General features: G+C 38.5%; 1 protein-coding gene across 4 annotated transcripts in view; it reads right to left on the bottom strand.

The window, feature by feature from the left end:
- Positions 1-16,731, bottom strand: part of LOC103151838 (AP-1 complex subunit beta-1) — a 28,802-nt gene extending 12,071 nt beyond the window's left edge. The window contains exons 1-19 of one of the 4 annotated variants that reach the window (XM_007572073.2): positions 16,441-16,731; positions 13,689-13,794; positions 13,474-13,609; positions 12,648-12,893; positions 12,374-12,564; positions 12,026-12,247; positions 11,796-11,916; positions 11,365-11,460; positions 10,882-10,997; positions 8,830-8,995; positions 8,030-8,128; positions 6,482-6,741; positions 5,540-5,747; positions 5,340-5,360; positions 4,336-4,422; positions 3,289-3,318; positions 3,064-3,201; positions 2,841-2,986; positions 2,625-2,754 (exon numbers count right to left, since the gene is read on the bottom strand). In XM_007572073.2, the coding sequence (XP_007572135.1) occupies positions 2,625-2,754; positions 2,841-2,986; positions 3,064-3,201; positions 3,289-3,318; positions 4,336-4,422; positions 5,340-5,360; positions 5,540-5,747; positions 6,482-6,741; positions 8,030-8,128; positions 8,830-8,995; positions 10,882-10,997; positions 11,365-11,460; positions 11,796-11,916; positions 12,026-12,247; positions 12,374-12,564; positions 12,648-12,893; positions 13,474-13,609; positions 13,689-13,794; positions 16,441-16,477 (2,556 nt within the window). In that variant the 5' untranslated portion in view covers positions 16,478-16,731. The remainder of the gene's footprint in view (positions 1-2,624; positions 2,755-2,840; positions 2,987-3,063; positions 3,202-3,288; positions 3,319-4,335; positions 4,423-5,339; positions 5,361-5,539; positions 5,748-6,481; positions 6,742-8,029; positions 8,129-8,829; positions 8,996-10,881; positions 10,998-11,364; positions 11,461-11,795; positions 11,917-12,025; positions 12,248-12,373; positions 12,565-12,647; positions 12,894-13,473; positions 13,610-13,688; positions 13,795-16,440) is intronic. The other 3 variants (XM_007572075.2, XM_007572074.2, XM_007572076.2) reach the window with 3 other exon arrangements.
- Between the last annotated feature and the right edge of the window lie 785 nt (positions 16,732-17,516).

The following is a 17,516-nucleotide window of genomic DNA, read 5'->3' as shown; positions in this document are numbered from 1 at the left end:
TTCAATGTTGTCAATCTTTCAGATCACAAATCTGTTCGTCAAAAATAAAACAAACAAAAAGAAAAGAAAAATCAAAAACACATCCAATGACATAACTGGCCATTTGCCATCCTTCTTTCTGTTCAGCCAGCCGCTGAATAACACACAGTACTCAATGATGTCCCATTGCCAATCCACACGGTTTAATAAATAAATCAGTCCAACCTTTGTAGAAGCAGATAAAACAGCTTTAGCAGGATTCTGTATCATTTGTATATGTGATAAAATGAGTTTAACTCTCACTAAAAACAGCAAATGGAAGAAACTGCATCGCTCCACTCCTTATAAATATCTAAAAAGCAGTAATGTTCTTCTGGACACATGAGTCAAAGCTTTATTTAGCTCCAGGTTCTATTTTTCTCTAAACAAGGCTCTGAAAAGTGCTTTGAATCCCCTAGAGTTTTATCTAGAGGAAGTGGGAGGAATGAGCCTCAAGAAACCTGACCTTTTGTACCAAGAGTTCACATGAGCTGCTCTACAAATTAGCTTTAAACTGTGTTGAGCATGAAACGGTGTAGAATGATTACCTTTGTTTTGCTTCTTTAAATGTTTTGACATACACAGTATTTAACTTTATAATCCTTGACATATACGTACATTTTTACTGTTGGTTTCTTGATTTTTTTTTTTTTTTAAATCATCTTTGCAGCGTGTTATTTTGAAATACGACACCAATAATCTAAAGAAAGCAAAAGTTTCTGATCTACAAATAGCATTCTGAAAATGCATCAAAAGTGCTAAAAATAAAGATCCAAAAAGGAGAAATAAGGAGCAAGCAAGGATAAAAATAGGATAAATGAGAACATTTATAAATACTCCAAAGATTTTATCTGACAAGCCACAGATTTAGTAAGGAATTTGTTTGCCTTAGCTTCTCAGTCAGCTTTACGGTCCTGAAGGTTTGAGCATAAGAGAGGGAAACAGATCAACAAAGATCTAATAAAGGAAGCATCTGCAGAAACAAGTAGTAGGCAATGATACTGTCATTAGCCAGCTTTATAAAGAGCTGCAGCTTTGCTAGAAGAGCGAGTCATGAATAATTCAATGCAGCATCTTATTCCTAAGATGCAGGAGCACAAACAACGCAACGTTTTTGAGATGGAGCTTCATTAGAAAAGGCTACATTGGTGTTGCCACTTAGGCATTTTTAAAGATGGTCAGGTCTGTGTGACCATCGTGCAGTTTATACGATTTCATTGCTATGCTAGGAGGACTTCACTACAAATGCCACGAAGACGCAAAATACAAAAGTTGGCATGAATACAGATGGTATCTGCATGTGTAACCTATAAAATAAAACTGAAAAATCTGCTATAAACAGTGGAAATAGGCCAGATCAATACTGTTCATGGAGGAGGAAAAGTAGAAATGTTAGAAAAGCTGTTGAGGCGAGAAGAAAAAGGAGGAGGCATGTGAAACCATTAATGACCATCCCCACCTTTCTCTTCTCCCCTTTGACAGTCTTATCTTCCCTTCCCAGGTGCAAACAGCAATAGTCAGCCCAGTCAAAAAGAGCCACAGAGACCAAAACCTGACCATCGCTCCATTTACAACCTTTCACAGGAACGTTGGTGAATGTTACGGGTTTAAACCGTTTCATTCTCAAAATGGGACTTTAACAACATGGTAGAATAACAATGCGACACACTTGGTCAGCGTCTCAATGGATGCATTCAGGATGCCGAGTCAAACGGAGCTGAACAGCATTGGGGCTCTGTTTTGCACCGATACCTGATCATGTCGACCTGATCAATCAAGAGCCTGAACTAGCTGCATTTCCATTAATCAGAAAATTGCTTGAAATTCCAAAAGTAAATTTGATAATGAAGACACAGTGATTCTGATAAAAACATTTCTGCGCCAGGATGAGGAAGTTTTTCAGCAATATTAAAATAAATGTATTTTGCAAAACTGCAATGGAAAAACTTTTTTTGCATAACACTGGCTGGTGAGTCATGTGATCAACAGCCAGATGTTACTACTGGTGAAAACCACAAAGACGACGACAGGAAGTCGTAGGAGAATGATGGTTTGTTTTTTATTTTTTCAGACTACATGCAACTGGCTCCACCAGAGCTCTCACAGCATCACATAGTTCATAGATAATTTAATTTGTCATTCAAATGTGTTGAATCCATAGCTCTTCTGTGAAATCACACACTACAATTTCTCAAAAACACTGCATACGTAGCCGCTGCCAAGTGTAAGGGCTTGTCGCTCCAACACCTGACTAAGATGCCGATGTTTCCTCTGATGGCTGATAGATGATGAGCGCCAGCATCAGGGCTGAGTTATGAATATATATGTCAAGTAACTGTTCACAACTGTCACTGCTATTGTTTTTAATAACTTGTTGCATGAACAAGCATATTCACATGTGATTTTAATTTCATTTCTTACTTGATGGAAACACTGCAATTGCAAAATTGTGTTTTTTTTTTTCGACATTAGCAGAATATTGACAAAGATTTGTGCGCATTTGTAATGGAAACACAGCTAGTGATGGAAAGAAAAGCACTGAGCCTGAATGAAAACCAACCCAGCCAGGTAACATTTAGAAATGTTGCTCATAGTGTAGGTTTTACCTGCAGGTTGTTGAGCGGATCCATCTTCATAACAGGTCCAACCGTATTGAGTGGAAGGGTCACTTCGATGCTCTGGTTGGGGCTGAGGGGGGTCAGAACCTGGAGAGGACCAGCTGGAGCGAGACCAAAGCTAAAGACAAACAAAGAGAAAGAAATTTCACAAAATTCAACTGGTGACAGAACTGTAAACAAATAAAAGATAAAACTCGATCCCACCTGTTCCTGTTAAACTGGATGGCAAAGTCAGTCATGACACTCATTGCTTTATTAGTGAGAGTCATCTCCATCTGGATGACAGCGGCACGGCGGGCAAAAGTGCCAGATATTTCAAGCCCTTTCCCCTTCATGGCTGGGAGCCAAACCTGTGGACAAAGTGATGAATTGTTAGGGCTCCATGATTATGCAAGCAGTGAATTTCAATCCTAGAGTACGAACTTACTGTTTTTGGTGGGCTGTAGGTGCCCATGGGCATACCGACGCCACCTCCAAGATCAAACAGGTCGTCCAGTCCGCCGCTAACAGGAGCGCTGAATGAGGCTGCTGGCGCAGCTGGAGGAGCACCGAAACCAGCCCCCATCTAAGGGTCATAAAACATATGGTACCGTCAGTTTTACCCCGTAGGAGACCATTAAACCTCAAAAGACCTTTAATAAAAAGGACTTACGGCCGAACTTCCTCCAAGGTCTCCTCCGAGCTGAGCATGAGGAGTAGGCACATAAGGAATGTTAAAAACTATACAATGAACAAAAAACACTAGATAACACCCTAAAAGGATTGAAGAGGGTGAGGGAGGAGCGAAAGGAGCTAGAAAATGTCTGTGTGATTAATGGTAGCTATAGGGTTTAAACTATTACTGAACCCTGCAAAAATATTCTGGTTTGTTGGGATTTTAAGTGAAGTAGTCGTAGCTATTCACAAAGTAATCATAATTGTGAAGTGGAACAAAAACATGGATTCCAATCTGTTTTACCAATATAAATTATTAAAAAAGTGGCATGCATATACATATATTCAGCAACTTTTGCTCTGAAACCTCGAAATAAAAGCCAGTGAAATCAATTGCAACGAGAAGCCACCTGACTAGTAAATATTATCTGTGGCATCTCTGCAGGAGCAACAGAGAGGTGAGCAAATTTTTCTACAGAGCAACTATTAGTCATGCACTTCATTAAGCAGGAATTTATTAAAAAGCAGCAAGAAGAAACAAATTCAGAATCTTCAGATATTACTTAAACATAAAATTAAGACCAGGAACAGATTTCCTTCCATTTCACAATTAGGAACTACTTTGTGTTTACTTATTATTTCTCAGTAAGATGCATTTAAGTCTGTGATTTTTATGTGACAAAATATTAAAATGTTCAAGGGTACAAATACATTTGCAAGTAAAAAAATAAATAAATAAAGGTGAAGTACATAGAGACAAAGGACGTGTATGCTTTACCCCTACTTGGGGACAAATAAGTGAAATTCGACAGGTTTTACTGAAATGCATCTCAAAGTGAAGGCTGAAGACAGACTGAACAAAACCTTCATGATTTGTGATTCAGTAAAGTCCCACCTTCAGTGAATGGGACAACCAACAGTGCAATAACAAGTGCAAACAGGAAGCCATTACTGCAGGGGATGCTACGGAGAGGAAATAGTGGAACAGTAAGGGTCTATATAGGCTGCTGGCCTTTACTGGCCCAGCATGGTCCACTGGACCGACCTCAGTGGGGCTGTAATCTGGGGGCGACGGGGACTGATGCGGGATCTGAGGTGACTGAGGAGTGTCCGTCCGCAGGGGAATGGGCGGCTGATTGAAAGACGAAACACATTGCAGAGCCAAAAAATGAGATGAGAGATGGCCTCCAGGACTTAGCATCAAGCTAACTGCACAAGTCAAAACAATATGAGATGATGAATGAATGAAAACATCAAGGCAGGTGCGTGGAAACTAGGTAAGCAGGGGTTAAAGAGCCCATATTATGCTTTTTTTTTTTTACTTTTCCTGCAAGGTAAAAATTCCATTAATTAAACAGCTGCACTGACTTTCCACTTCTGAGCCGTTTCAATAAATGTAGCATAACGTAAAACTTTAACCTGGCTGGAGTTCATCCATAAACTCTGAAGAATTCAAAGTAAAGTGCTTCTCTACTTTATTTGACTGGTATAAAAATCTGTTTGAATAGTCCACTAAATTACATTACACAGTTTCCACCAGTTTAGTTGGGACAGATTTCAGTGATGGGACAAGAGTGTATAATGATAATTATTACTAATCTTTATTAAAACTTTAAGCCTCTGTTTTTAACAACAGCTGTGTTGTTAAAAATGGTGTGTTGATGTCTTTCTTCCACTTATTTAGATTTGCAGGAGAGTACAAGCAGAAACATTTAAAGAAAACTGTTTTCTCCGAGGCAGAGAGAAATATAAACAGTTTAACATTTGTAAGCATTTCTTGAGTGAACACAGCTTGTCGAGTATTACAACTCTGCTCAGAACATTACTACATCAACAGCATTCCTTAGCACTGGTTTTATTGGGTTGGCTGATGAGCAGACTGGCTTTAGAGTGAAGCTTTTAAAAGACAAAGGGACAAAGAGCGCAACATCTAACTGAGGTCCCAAAAGAAATGATCCCCCTAAGCACGAAATGGGCTCTTTAAGACTTATTGTTTTAAAAAATGGTTTTATATGACTGATAAATATCGTGCCCTTTCTCTGTAGTTACCGGCTCAGACTCATCCCCCATCTGCAGGTGCAGCATTGAACAAAGAACAGAAGAACAGATAAGAAAAAAAATAAAAGAAAAGAAAGAACAAAATGTAAAAAATAGAAAAGAAAACGTTCCACAATTTAGACCCAGTGACATTAAGCTTATAAATGAACTAAAACTGACAGACGGACTCAAGCAGGTCTTCTGAAACGTACCAGGCTGTCCAGTCCCCCTCCAAGGAGATCCATGGCGCCCAGCTGCATGCCAGAAGTGGCTGGGGGTGGGGGTCCAGTGGTGGCAGGGGGTGTCAGATCAAGATTGAGGAGGTCGCCCAGGAGGTCACCCTGGGACGGTATGACCGCAGGCGGTGCGTCAGAAACTCCAGCTGCAGAGCCCGTGTCTGGGCTCTCAACGCTCTCTCCACTAGAAAGAGGCAAAACAAGTTCAAAATGACAGGATGAACTAAACAAGCTCAGCGGTTTCTTAATTAAAATGTGTCATTACTAATAAACGGTGCACAGGCACTCACCACAGAGATGAATGCCACTTTATTTGAGGCTTTGAGGACACATCTGAACTTTTACGTTTTCAGTGTGGAATTATAAACAAATACTTTTAAATAAGCTACCATCAAAAGTCTGATTAAATGAGCTCTTTTTTTTTTTTATTAAAACCAGAAATAGTAGACCTCATTTAAACTGATTGGTGCATGTTCGGAAACCAGTCTTAAGAACAGTTCGCAAATCCATTCCCAAGTGTCCTTGGGGATGGATTTCAAGATTGCCGTTTCAAAAGGAGGGTAGATGGTCATGTAGGCTCATTGTGAATCGAGTCCGACTAAAACGGGAGAGGAAATTGGTCAAGATGTTCAGAAACAATCCAGGAACTGAAAAGGACTGAAACCTGATGTGAAACCAGTGCCGATCTCCACAGTAAAGTGAGTTTCATAATCAAGATATTAATTTAATGCATCAATAAAAGCCTCAAAATGGTGACATTCATGCTCACAGTGAATGTTTGTAAATTTATCACATGCAAAGCATCTTCAGCACAAAAAAAAGTATTTCCTCTTTAACCCAAGGTGTAAAAAAAAAAAAAAAAACTACATCCATTTAGAAAAGCCTGTTAAAACATAAAGGGTTCAATGTGTAACTCACGATCCAGCACTGCCTGGGAGTCTCTTGTGCTGAACCCCACGGCTGCCCTCCACAAAGGCACTGGGAGGCTTGTGGTAGACAGAAGCCAGAGTCCCAATGTGGCAGATTAGCTCCTCCAGCAAGGTCGGCTCAATCAGATCCGTCTCCTCGGAGATCAGAGGCTTCTCAGCCAGAACCACTTCCTTGGCAGCCACAGGGTCCGTGGAGAGCAGACGCCAATAGATGTAGCCTCTGTCCCTGAGGTCTGGGTTATCAGAGTCCTACAGACAGACGTGGAGGAATGACACTAAATATCCATGTAGTATGTAGAATAAATAGTTTAGACTCTCTGTTCCTGATATGGGACTAAGGTCTGAGAATTAACAGTATTAAAACTGAGTTTGCCTCAATGTAGTGGCCAACAGCAAAAAAAAAAAAAAGGTAACGGATCCCTCTCCTAAAAGAGATTAATAAAGATAAATCCTGTAGATTATGCGCTAACCTGCAGAAGTCTCACAGAAAAACAATTTGTGTTCATGAAGCAATGCTGTTTTTTTTTTTTTATGAAAACATTTAAAAATACCATCACCACACAGAAAAAAGTAATACAGTGAGCTTCTTCTTGAATTTTGTCATGTTGGATTACATACATTACTATGTTAAAACATGCACTATATAAAAGTGAATTATCTTATGAAATCAATCGACAACATAAATTCCTACTTATACAGCCTGTAGATGCAATCGGTCTCTGTTCATAGTAGGTTCAAGATAGAAAGATATATGTGGTTCCTAATTATTAAGATACAGCTACATTGACATACAAGACCAGATCAACTTTAATGGAACAGAAGAGTATCTAAAAACACTTGGAAATCATAATAATGGGAGATCAGGTCTTGGATCTAAAATCTCTCAACATTAACAGTTAAAACATCTCAACTGTAAACGATTGTTTCTATGCTGTGTCAGATATATACTAAAATAATAACCTTACTAGTTATAGAGTTTACAGTTAGATTAGCTTGAAAATGTTGCTGGACCAACTCAGAGGTGAAGGAGAGTGGCAACTATTTCCAATATCCACATTTAATTTACAATTTAGAAAGTCTGATGAAGGCTAAAGGCTTTATAAATTTATCAGGATCAGAATCAGTCTGAGTCAAAAAGTGGGAGTTCAAAAGCATGTTTGCTTCTCTTGCATCACCGATCCTTTTATCCAAATTAAAAAGAGGAAGACAGAGGATTGAAAGGCACCTGGGCAAAGGCATAAGCCAGTTATGAGCATCAAGGTATACCAAGGTTTTAAAAAAGTTTAGTTTCATCAATATTTTCCATCATCATTCCTAGAGTTTAAAGTCCTGCTAGTGAGACGTTGGAAGTGCTAGAGTCACATTTATGAAACACTTTAAATCACTTTAGCAGCAAAAAAGGTAACTTTCACTCCTTTTCAAATTCTATCCCAAACATGATTATGCAAAGTTAAACGGGACGCCCATGTGTAGAAACAACTCAAGTACAAAATGGAAAAATGTTGAAGATAATAATTTATTATGGTTTTATTCTCACCTGTGTGGCCAGGCTGAGGACCTGCTGCACCAGCTCCTGGGTCTCTGTGGGTTTCTTCAGGAACAGCTTGACTATTGCAGTCAGTAGTTGTAGCTGCACCTAAAAGGGTCACAGTGAACACAAGTTACAGCTGCGCATTTAAACGATTTAAAATGGATTCTCCAAATCTGTAACGCAGTGGATTTAAAGAAACAACTGTTTTCTAAACCTCAATATACAGACCAAATATACAAAGCTTCAGTCTTTAAGTTTGTTTTTGTGGTTTTAAATCTATTTAATATAATAAGGGAATCTTTTCTTCATGTTATGAAACATGGTAAAAAAATAAAATAAAAAAATCCCTCCAGCCAGCAAAAATCTTTTATAGGCAATAACATGACAATCCTTCACTTATTCATATGGAACAACCTTCTACAGCTCTACACCTCCCACTATGAGCTGCATCTTTCATAATTTCAGAATTGAAAAACCACACAACCGTCGTATTCCACACTGAACCACACGAGAGCGTGAAAAGAGAGGCTTTTTGACTAAATGTGTCCAGAGTGAGGGTCCGCCTTTGATTTAAATGCTGCCTGGTGAAGATCGACTGCCAAATTAAAACCTGATCTCTTAAGCTCATCTATACCAATGCCTCCTACGTGTTGCCATATTTACAGCAGCAAAAAAAGCGACATTAATAATTTTTATGCAGAAAATAAACACTCTTCTCTGCCAGCACTGATTAGAAATCATTGAAGCACAATCAGATGTTTTTCATTTTTCAAATAACAACAAACCCGGCAGCTTACTAAACACACCTGAGTGCTTTCATCATGGAAGCCCTCCAAAAAGCTTTCGAGCAGCTCATCAGCGTTGTCGATGCGCTCAGCGTACTCTCCCACAATCCAGATCATGGCAGCACGCGCCTCCGGCTCATCCAAGGAATCAAGGTTCTCACACAGAGTGGCAATCACGCTCTCATACCTGCAAGGAGTTACACCAAATAACATTACTGTCAATAAAACATAATAAATCAGCAATGATGAAAAAAGAAAAAAAAAAAAAAGCGCTAAACAAATTGCAAATGTCTCCAATTCAATTTAAACTCAACCTGGTAACGTTTTGCCAAAACTAAAAGGTAGGAAACTAAAAGGTTGAGTTGTTGTTAGGGTACGCAAAAGTAGTGACATAAGGTCCCACCTCATTACCCATTTCACATCAAACAGCACTTTAGCATGGCATTTTTTTTCCCAGAAGCCTGACAAATGAAAATATATTTTTGCACACATTTAGGCAACGGATTCAGTCCTTTTATTCAAAATGTGCAACCATAATTCCCTCTGAAGTGCTTCAGGTTCTTCTGATCTGCATAACATTTGCAGCAATTAATACTCCCATTTGCATAATGGTTTTTCTACAAGCTATGCTGAGGCACAAATGTTTAATTAATGGGAAAGAGCAAACTTTGACTAGCTGGTGACTCATTTGGCTCAAAGCGTGAACCATGCCGAGCTGGTAGGCTTTGCAAAGCTGCTCCCTTCAAGGCTCACGACTCCAGGGCGATGATGTACTGCTGAGTGGGCGAGCTTCCTGTCTACCACATGAATCCCGTCCACAGCAGAAGTCACCCTGCCGCCAAATTAGCCTGACCTTTAACCATGTGGAATCACAGCAAGTTGTCAAAGAGAATCTAAGGAGGCCCCTAAATCCTTCCTTAAAATCTCTTTCCAACGCTTATCAGGCAAACATTTATAAAACAAGATGTATATCCAAAAATGTTTCCCTTTAATCACATGAAAATAACCATTAATGTTAAATGTTGTATTTTATTTTTAAGAATGGAAAAAAAGAGAGAAAAACAAACAAACAGATTCTGAATTGGAGTGATTTTTAGCTTGAACCTGACAAAAACCACTAGCTCCAATCTGTCATTTCCCCTAATTGCTAAAGCCTGATGTGTGAAGCACAACACTCTTCAGTTTGGAAGCTGTTAATGAGGGCAAGAAATGTTCAATATCAGTGACGTGTTAAAAAGGCTTTAACACCTAAAATAAAAGCTAAATACAGTCCAGAAAAGTTGTTTTCTTGTATCTGAATTTTGACACGTTGACAGCTTTTTGTGGAAATCTCAGATTTAGGATAGCAGAGAAACTTTAGCAATAGGCAGAGATACTGATTACAGTTAAACATGCTAACTTTTCTAGCAGTTGCCCCCTTTCACACACACACCATGGCATCTTCTTAGCTCTGGATAGAATAGAAATAAGTTTGAAAGAAACTGATACGAAATCAATATTATTTTTGCCAAATATCTAATGATAAAAGTTAGCATAATTATTGTCAACTTCAGTTAGTTGTTCGATAAGATGACAAAACTGTCAGCTATCTTCAAAAAAATGTTTTTTTTTTCAATAAAAATCCCAAAATTAGAAATCCATTTACAAAAATTGCAATCACAATTTAAGCACTTTTAACCATGAAAACGTCATATTAAGATTTTTGTATTTTCAGCTCAGTGATTAATGGAATAGGCATTTTATCCGCTTGTATACAAACCAGACAAAGCAAAGTAATGACTGTCTGTGCAAAGTAACATTATGAAGTCTTTATTAATTGCAGCAATGCAGAAAATATAACATTCAATAGTTTAAACCATCAATAGCACTCTGTAAAGAGTAACTTTATTGAAATAGCTACAAGCACTGTTGTCATGTTTACCGGTAAATATCCTCCACATTTTTACACAAATCAGCAGCTTTGTGGGAATCATTTGCTAAATAAAACTACATAAAATAGTGAAATTACATATTTTCTAGAAATTTCTGGAGAAAAAGGTAAATGTTAAGACTGGTGTGTTGGACAAAACATACTTGTTGGGGTATTTGCGGAAGATGTCCTTGATGACAACTATGGCCTCCTGCACCACATAATTGACCTTGGTCTGTATGAGATCCAGCAGTGTGCTGACGCAGCGCTCTGCTGATTGCTAATAGTGGGAAAAGGAAAAAAAAAAAAAGCCCAAGAGACGTTAAAAATAACAGTTTTCAAACATTTAGAAAATATAAACAGAGCTCATTTATAAAACAATGATTTGAGTATTTGTGTTTTCCTGGACTGAGGAAAACATTATGCAGATGAGAATATTTTTACACGTCTGAAATAAAAAGCACAATGAACTAAAATCATAGTGTTTTCAGTAACAGGGCCACCTTGTGCATAAAGCTGTGCCTTACAAGTGGTCATTTGAATTTTATTTGAATGTGAATTTTGTTGTAAGTGCAACAATATGAAGGATTGCTGAAGAGTATTTGACAAACAAAACCTGGCGACGGTGCTCTGTGATTTCCACTAACCTCCACTTTGATGGCACAGCGGCCAATGGCCCTGACCGCTTTACGCACAAAGTCCACATCCACCTCAGTTGCGTACTCCTTTAGCTCAGCCAGCACCTAGAGTAAAAAACAGGCACCACACAAACAGGATCTTTACTTTTCATTTGCATCCTTAGATTAAGACCTCAATGAACCTAAATATTATCATAAAGCTCATTTATTCCAGCAATTCCAGTTGAAAAGCTACAACTCAGATTATTTCTGTTCATTCTATGATTTTGACTTAAAGTTAAGGAAAGCCCCAAATTCATTTGAAATAAATCAAACTGTGTAACCATTCTTCATACGTACAAGTTTCACTTTTCAAACTGAATTACTGACAAAAATCAACTTTTGTTGATATTTTCATTCATCAAGATGAATATATATATCTTGGATAGGTTGACGGTTACCTGGGCAATGTTGGCCTGAGATGCAAGGCGAATCATTATGTCCAGCTTCTCCAGTTTGACATAGATTGGGTCATTGTACTTGACAAAGAAAACCTTCATTTCATGTTTCAGGATTTCCGGTCTAAAAGTACAAAATTTTACCACCACCACCACCAAAAAAACAAAAAAAACATTATTAAGCTTTGTCTATTCAAAATTGAGTGCAAAAAACTGCTTTTCTGTCGACGTACCTTCTCTGCACAATGAGGTTGATGTTTCTGAGTGCAACATACTGCAGCTCAGGCTCAGCAGAGAGCAGCGTGACCAGAGGGGGGGCGAGCTTCTTCAGCAGAGTGCCATAATAGTCCAGGTCTTTAGGGAGCATTTCCATGAACTTCATTAAAACTTTAACTGCTGACAACACCACCGCCGAGTTGGCATGAGAAAGCCTCGGGGTGACTCGCTCACAGATGCTGGCAGATGATAACGATAATAGGAGGGAAACAAAGAAATGAAAACGAAGTTGTTCAGAGACATTTAGAGACGTGCAGAAAGAGGAAATATGTAGGTGGGAGTCACTACCAAAATAATAATCTTACCTTTGGGACTCTCGATCATCCCGAGGTGTGTAATTGGCTAGACAGTCAAGAATAAATATCTGGCCCCACTCTGTGCATTCATTAAGAGCTGTCAGCAACTTGTTGATGGTCTGAGGGTTCAGGTCCAGAAGATTGCTGTTGGGATGTGACTCTGCAATTTCAGACAGAGCCGCCACGGCATTTGCGACGACCTAAAGAGAAAGACAAGGGGTCAAGGGTTGCATCATCTGCAAGACTTGCACGAATTCAGTCACGCCATCAGAAAGAGCCACACCATGGGATTGGAGTCCGAAATCAGATCCTTGAGAGTGTCCAAGAAGCCCTGGTCCTCCACTAACTGGGCGTTGATATCGTGCAGCTTTGCAACACACACTGCAGCCGTCTTCCTCACATAGGGGTCTTCGTCCTTCAGACATTTTCTCAGAGGCTCACAGAGGTACTCGGTGATCTTGTCCACACGAATACAGCCCATGGTTCGAACGGCGAGGGCTCGGATGAGAGGGTTGGGGTCTTCACAGTCCTGGTGGGTGGGTGATTGATAAATGAGAGGTTTCCAGAAAACATGCATTCCTTTAGCCTTTTAATCAGACATAATCAAATTCCTTTTTAATTTTTGTTTAAATTAGAATAGTCAAACAAACTATGGGGTGCAGTCTTCTTAAATTAGAAGACAGGATGAAAAAGTAAAATGCTTAATGAAAAGCTCTAGGTGGCAACACAGAAACTGATCTTTGGAGCTTAAGCTGCCATCAGACGAGTGAAAAAAAATACCCAAGGGGACAAAGAACTTCAAGGAGCAGTGATGAGTTTTTCTCATGAAATGCGTATAAACAGGTTTAAATTACAGACAACACTACCCACACAGCAATTATGTGCTGCATTAAAGTAATTTGCTACTGTAAAAACCAGTACAATCCTGTTACTAAGAGACAAACTTGTAAAATTATACCTCTCCCTTTTGATTTCCTGATTCCATGCAAATAGTACTTTAAAAAAATCAAAACACACACACACACAAACTGCAAGTTGAAATTATTTAACTGCTTGAACTGACGGCATACAAACACCATCACAAACAGTAATGACAGGCTGAGCTTCACCTTCACAAAGGTGTTAACAGCCATGATAGCCATGTCTGGTTGACTTTTGGCATAGTTCATAAGATAGAGGTAGACCAGCTTTTTCAGCTCCAGGTTGTCGGTCTGCATGCAGTTCACCACATCTGGAAACAGAGCACTGCAGGAGAAATCACCTGTTAGAAGACCAGTGCCATCACACACTTTGTTCGTTTCTGACGTCATTTCTAGCTGCTCACCTGACATCCTTCCCCACTGTCATTGATGCAATGACCTTTTTGACAGCCTCCTTCTTCTTCTCTTTTTTGTCACTGTTCAGCTCCGCCTTGAGCTCAAAAATCTCCCCTAAACAAACAAAGAACAAAGGCCAAAATGTTTCCATTTTAGCGTGCTATGATGCATTAAATGTGAGCAGAACCAGTCAGTTAGCAGTATCATGTTGCGGAAAATGTTAGAAACAGTTGTCAAAAAACTGCCTTGCTTGCTGCAGTCAGCTGGCTGAAAGTACACTTCTACACATTTCCCTCATTCACAGGACGGACAAAGTCAGCAGTTTCTAAATATTTTTGATCATATAAAGCACCGACAGTCATGGTGTGGAAACTGAAGGAGAGCTCCTTATCACTCTTATTGAAGTGGTGACGTTTAAAAGTCACACTTTTAAATGAGATGCTGCAAAAAGTGTCAGGAGTAGCTGGACTTCTCTAGGCCCATAATTAGCAGATCTGGTGCCATTTGCTGTACGTCGACTGGCTGAAAAAAGAGACTACTTTACTTTTCTTTTGCTTAAAAAAGACTTTGTTTTTTTTGGTGGGAGAAATATTTTTAATTGTGAAAGGCACAGTCTCACAATATGGAAATTGAAAGAACACTTTACCCAGAAATGCTGTTTTAAAAGTACAGCAGGGAAGAAGCAATGACTACAAATTATCTGACTGCATGCTGGCCACCAGCTATCTGCTGTAGTTTAACTAATTAACCAGTTAATATCAGTTCTTTGCAGAGCAGCATGATCGCTAGGTCAATTATTGTTTTAAATAAAACCCAAGAGGATCGTGTGTTTATTTTAAATATTTTCTGTTAATGTTGTGATGGTTCTTTTAAAGGATTTAAAAGGGGAAATTACAAGGAGTGATGTTCCCTTTTTACTGACATCCTTATTAGTTTATCATAAATTTAAATCAACACAAAACAATTCTGAAAGTAGGATTTATTGTGAGTCTCTGTATTTGATGTGGTTCATTTGTCATTGAATAATCTTATAAATATACAAATAAGTGCTGTGCTGCTGAACAACATGCTCAAAGTGCTTGCAGAGCGTTGAAAACTATGAAAACGGTAAGTGTCCTGTACTCGTGTAGAACGTTATCAGGTCTGAGAACTCTGATGTGCTTTACGTTACAGTCGTTCACATGCTGATGGTGATAAGCTACATTTTAACCACAGCTACCATGGGGGCAGTCTGACAGTCGTTCACATGCTGATGGTGATAAGCTACATTTTAACCACAGCTACCACGGGGGCAGTCTGATAGAACATTAGAAAATCTGTCATAAAAACTGATGGAAGTGTGAAAATAATAAATACATTTCACAATAGTGTGCGATTAAAATGTGTATTTAAAATCTAAAAGGTAAAAGCTTAAATCAATGGGTTAAATCATGTTAAAGCAGTATAAAAGTGTTGAGAGTGGGTGGGTGTAACGGCTGAGCAGAGGGCTGGCGACAGTTTTTCTGTCTATCCTGAGTGTGCTGAACTGGTCAGGTCAGGACTCATTTTTTTGGTATGGCCAAGATCTGGAGAACCAGAGAGCTTGAAAGGCAAAGGCTTGATCCAGTTTCACGTCTGGACCAAGATGTGAAACTGGTCCATTAATGGACGGAGAGTTAAACAGAATCTATTCTGATGGCCAGAGACTATTACTTTGGTAAACAAACTTCTCGTTTTATTTTCTGTATCTCTTGAATATAACTGTTTAAATTAATACAACATATTTAAAATATTATTCTGAGTTAGTTTTTTTTTTCTGGTTACTTATCCCTCAGAGGTTCCTAGGCTCTTCTGAACTGGCCTAATTCAAATGTAATATTTCCAATAGTTGAACACTACTTTTTATTCTTGCTCTCTGTAACCAAGTGATGAGTTACTGGTTAAACATGGCTGCCATTCAGCCAGCGCCACCAGGCCCTCTGACCACCACCAGCAGGTAAGGCGGGTAAAGTGTTTTGACTGAGACGGATGGAGCGGTGGGACAAACTCCTGAGCCACTTGGCGCCTGAGCAACAATCTTTCATAACATAGGAAATTTAAGAGCTTCATAATTCCTGGCTTTTACACAGCAGGACAGGTAGACATATATTATTTGCACCACACACAACAATAAGAGTGGGAAGTCATTTATTGTGAGAATGTGCATGTCATCTATTACTCTCATTAAACTTTGTATTTTGTCAGTAGAAACTAAGTCTGCGAGAGGTTTGAAGTCATCCTGGGAATATTTTGTTAGGATAAAGTCTGATTACAATCATGTGTTTCTTTACACAAAGCAAGTTAATTTATAAACATGTCAATAAAGGGCAATTATGGCCTTAAATTTAATGCTAGGTAATTAGAGTTTTCTGCTTAATGTAAACTCCTTCTAGATGCTACCAGAATTACTAGACGAGAACTTAAAAAAAAGAAAGATCCACGCCGTTACATTTCTAGTAAATCTAAAGATTCAGACATTAGTTTGCAATATGCAACTTTACCAGGATATTTTATTAATCCCAACACATAAATAATTTTATTTTCTTTACTTATGTAGAGGCAGAACACAATCTATCATGATATATTTGCACGCTGATAAAAATATATGCGTTCTTTCTTTTCAAAAGCAGCAAAGTTAATGTTTTTTGGCTATAATAATTTGTCTAAAGGAGCCATTTCTCAATATAAATACAGCAATTTAATACAGGAAGCTATTTATGAACATAAAGAAAGTTATCAGACCTTTCTTGGTAGTAGTGAAGTACTTGGAGTCTGTCATCTTGGATCCAAACTGTCTGTTCTCCTGCAAAAAGCAAAGGATGAAACAGAATAACTGCAGGGCTTTCGCCCAAGTGAAACTCTTTAGTAGAGCAGCAGGAAACACTAGAAGTGCAAGCAAAGGAGAATAAAAGGATTTCCTCTCTTTTCCTGAATAGATAGTGGCAGATTGGGAAAGAAAACAAAAGATTTTGCTGAGAAACCAGATCCTGATTATCTTCTTTAGAGAGAAAATGTCAATATCAGCACAAACAGAGCCAACAGTAGTTTCTTCAGCCAACACTGACTGAGTTCAGGATGGAGAATAAGCATTTCCACATTTCCACTTCATCAAGCTGCCATCAGCAAAAAATACTGGAAAACGCTTTATATTCCAATACAGAATTCAATCTAATATTCTATTTTTTGTTGCAAGTAAAGTGTCCAAGTATCAAAACTATTAGGACAATGATTATTGCTGACTATCACAATGACAATACCGCTTATGATTAACCAACATTTTCCCTCACTGATCGCTTTCATTTATGCCATCATGATGTTCCCACCACTTTAGCGTCTTGGTCGCTGTTATTCATATCATGTCCAAACATACTTTGATTCTGATAACACACTATGAAGTTGAAGCTATAATTATTGACCTATAGAGGTGATCTGGAGCAAGCTCCAATGTCAGTCTAACCTCCTGCAATCTTATGAGCCGTTCCTGATCACTTTGATTCTTCAAACTTTTTTCCCTAAAATATTGAACCAACGACTATGGCATGTCAAGCAGGCTCTGCCCTCAACTCCCTGAGTCTAATGTTAATTCACTCTGTTTTAAATCAATCAAATTGAAACATTTCCCATTACTTATTTGGCTTTTTGCACTGTTACTATGAAGTTGTAATATTTTTAATCTATTGTCATTATCTGTGATACTTATTCTACACAGGGTGTTGGAATAACATTTTGGTAATCAGTTTTCGTTTTGAATGTGCTGACCAGATAAATTAATTTTTAAATTGCCTTTGTTCTCTGAGATGTTAGCCTAATAAATGCTC

This window comes from Poecilia formosa, unplaced genomic scaffold (genome assembly GCF_000485575.1).
Source record: "Poecilia formosa unplaced genomic scaffold, Poecilia_formosa-5.1.2 Scaffold295, whole genome shotgun sequence".
Taxonomy (NCBI): Eukaryota; Metazoa; Chordata; class Actinopteri; order Cyprinodontiformes; family Poeciliidae; genus Poecilia; species Poecilia formosa.
Note: the sequence above shows the minus strand (reverse complement) of the source record. Positions and strands in the feature narration are given on the sequence as shown.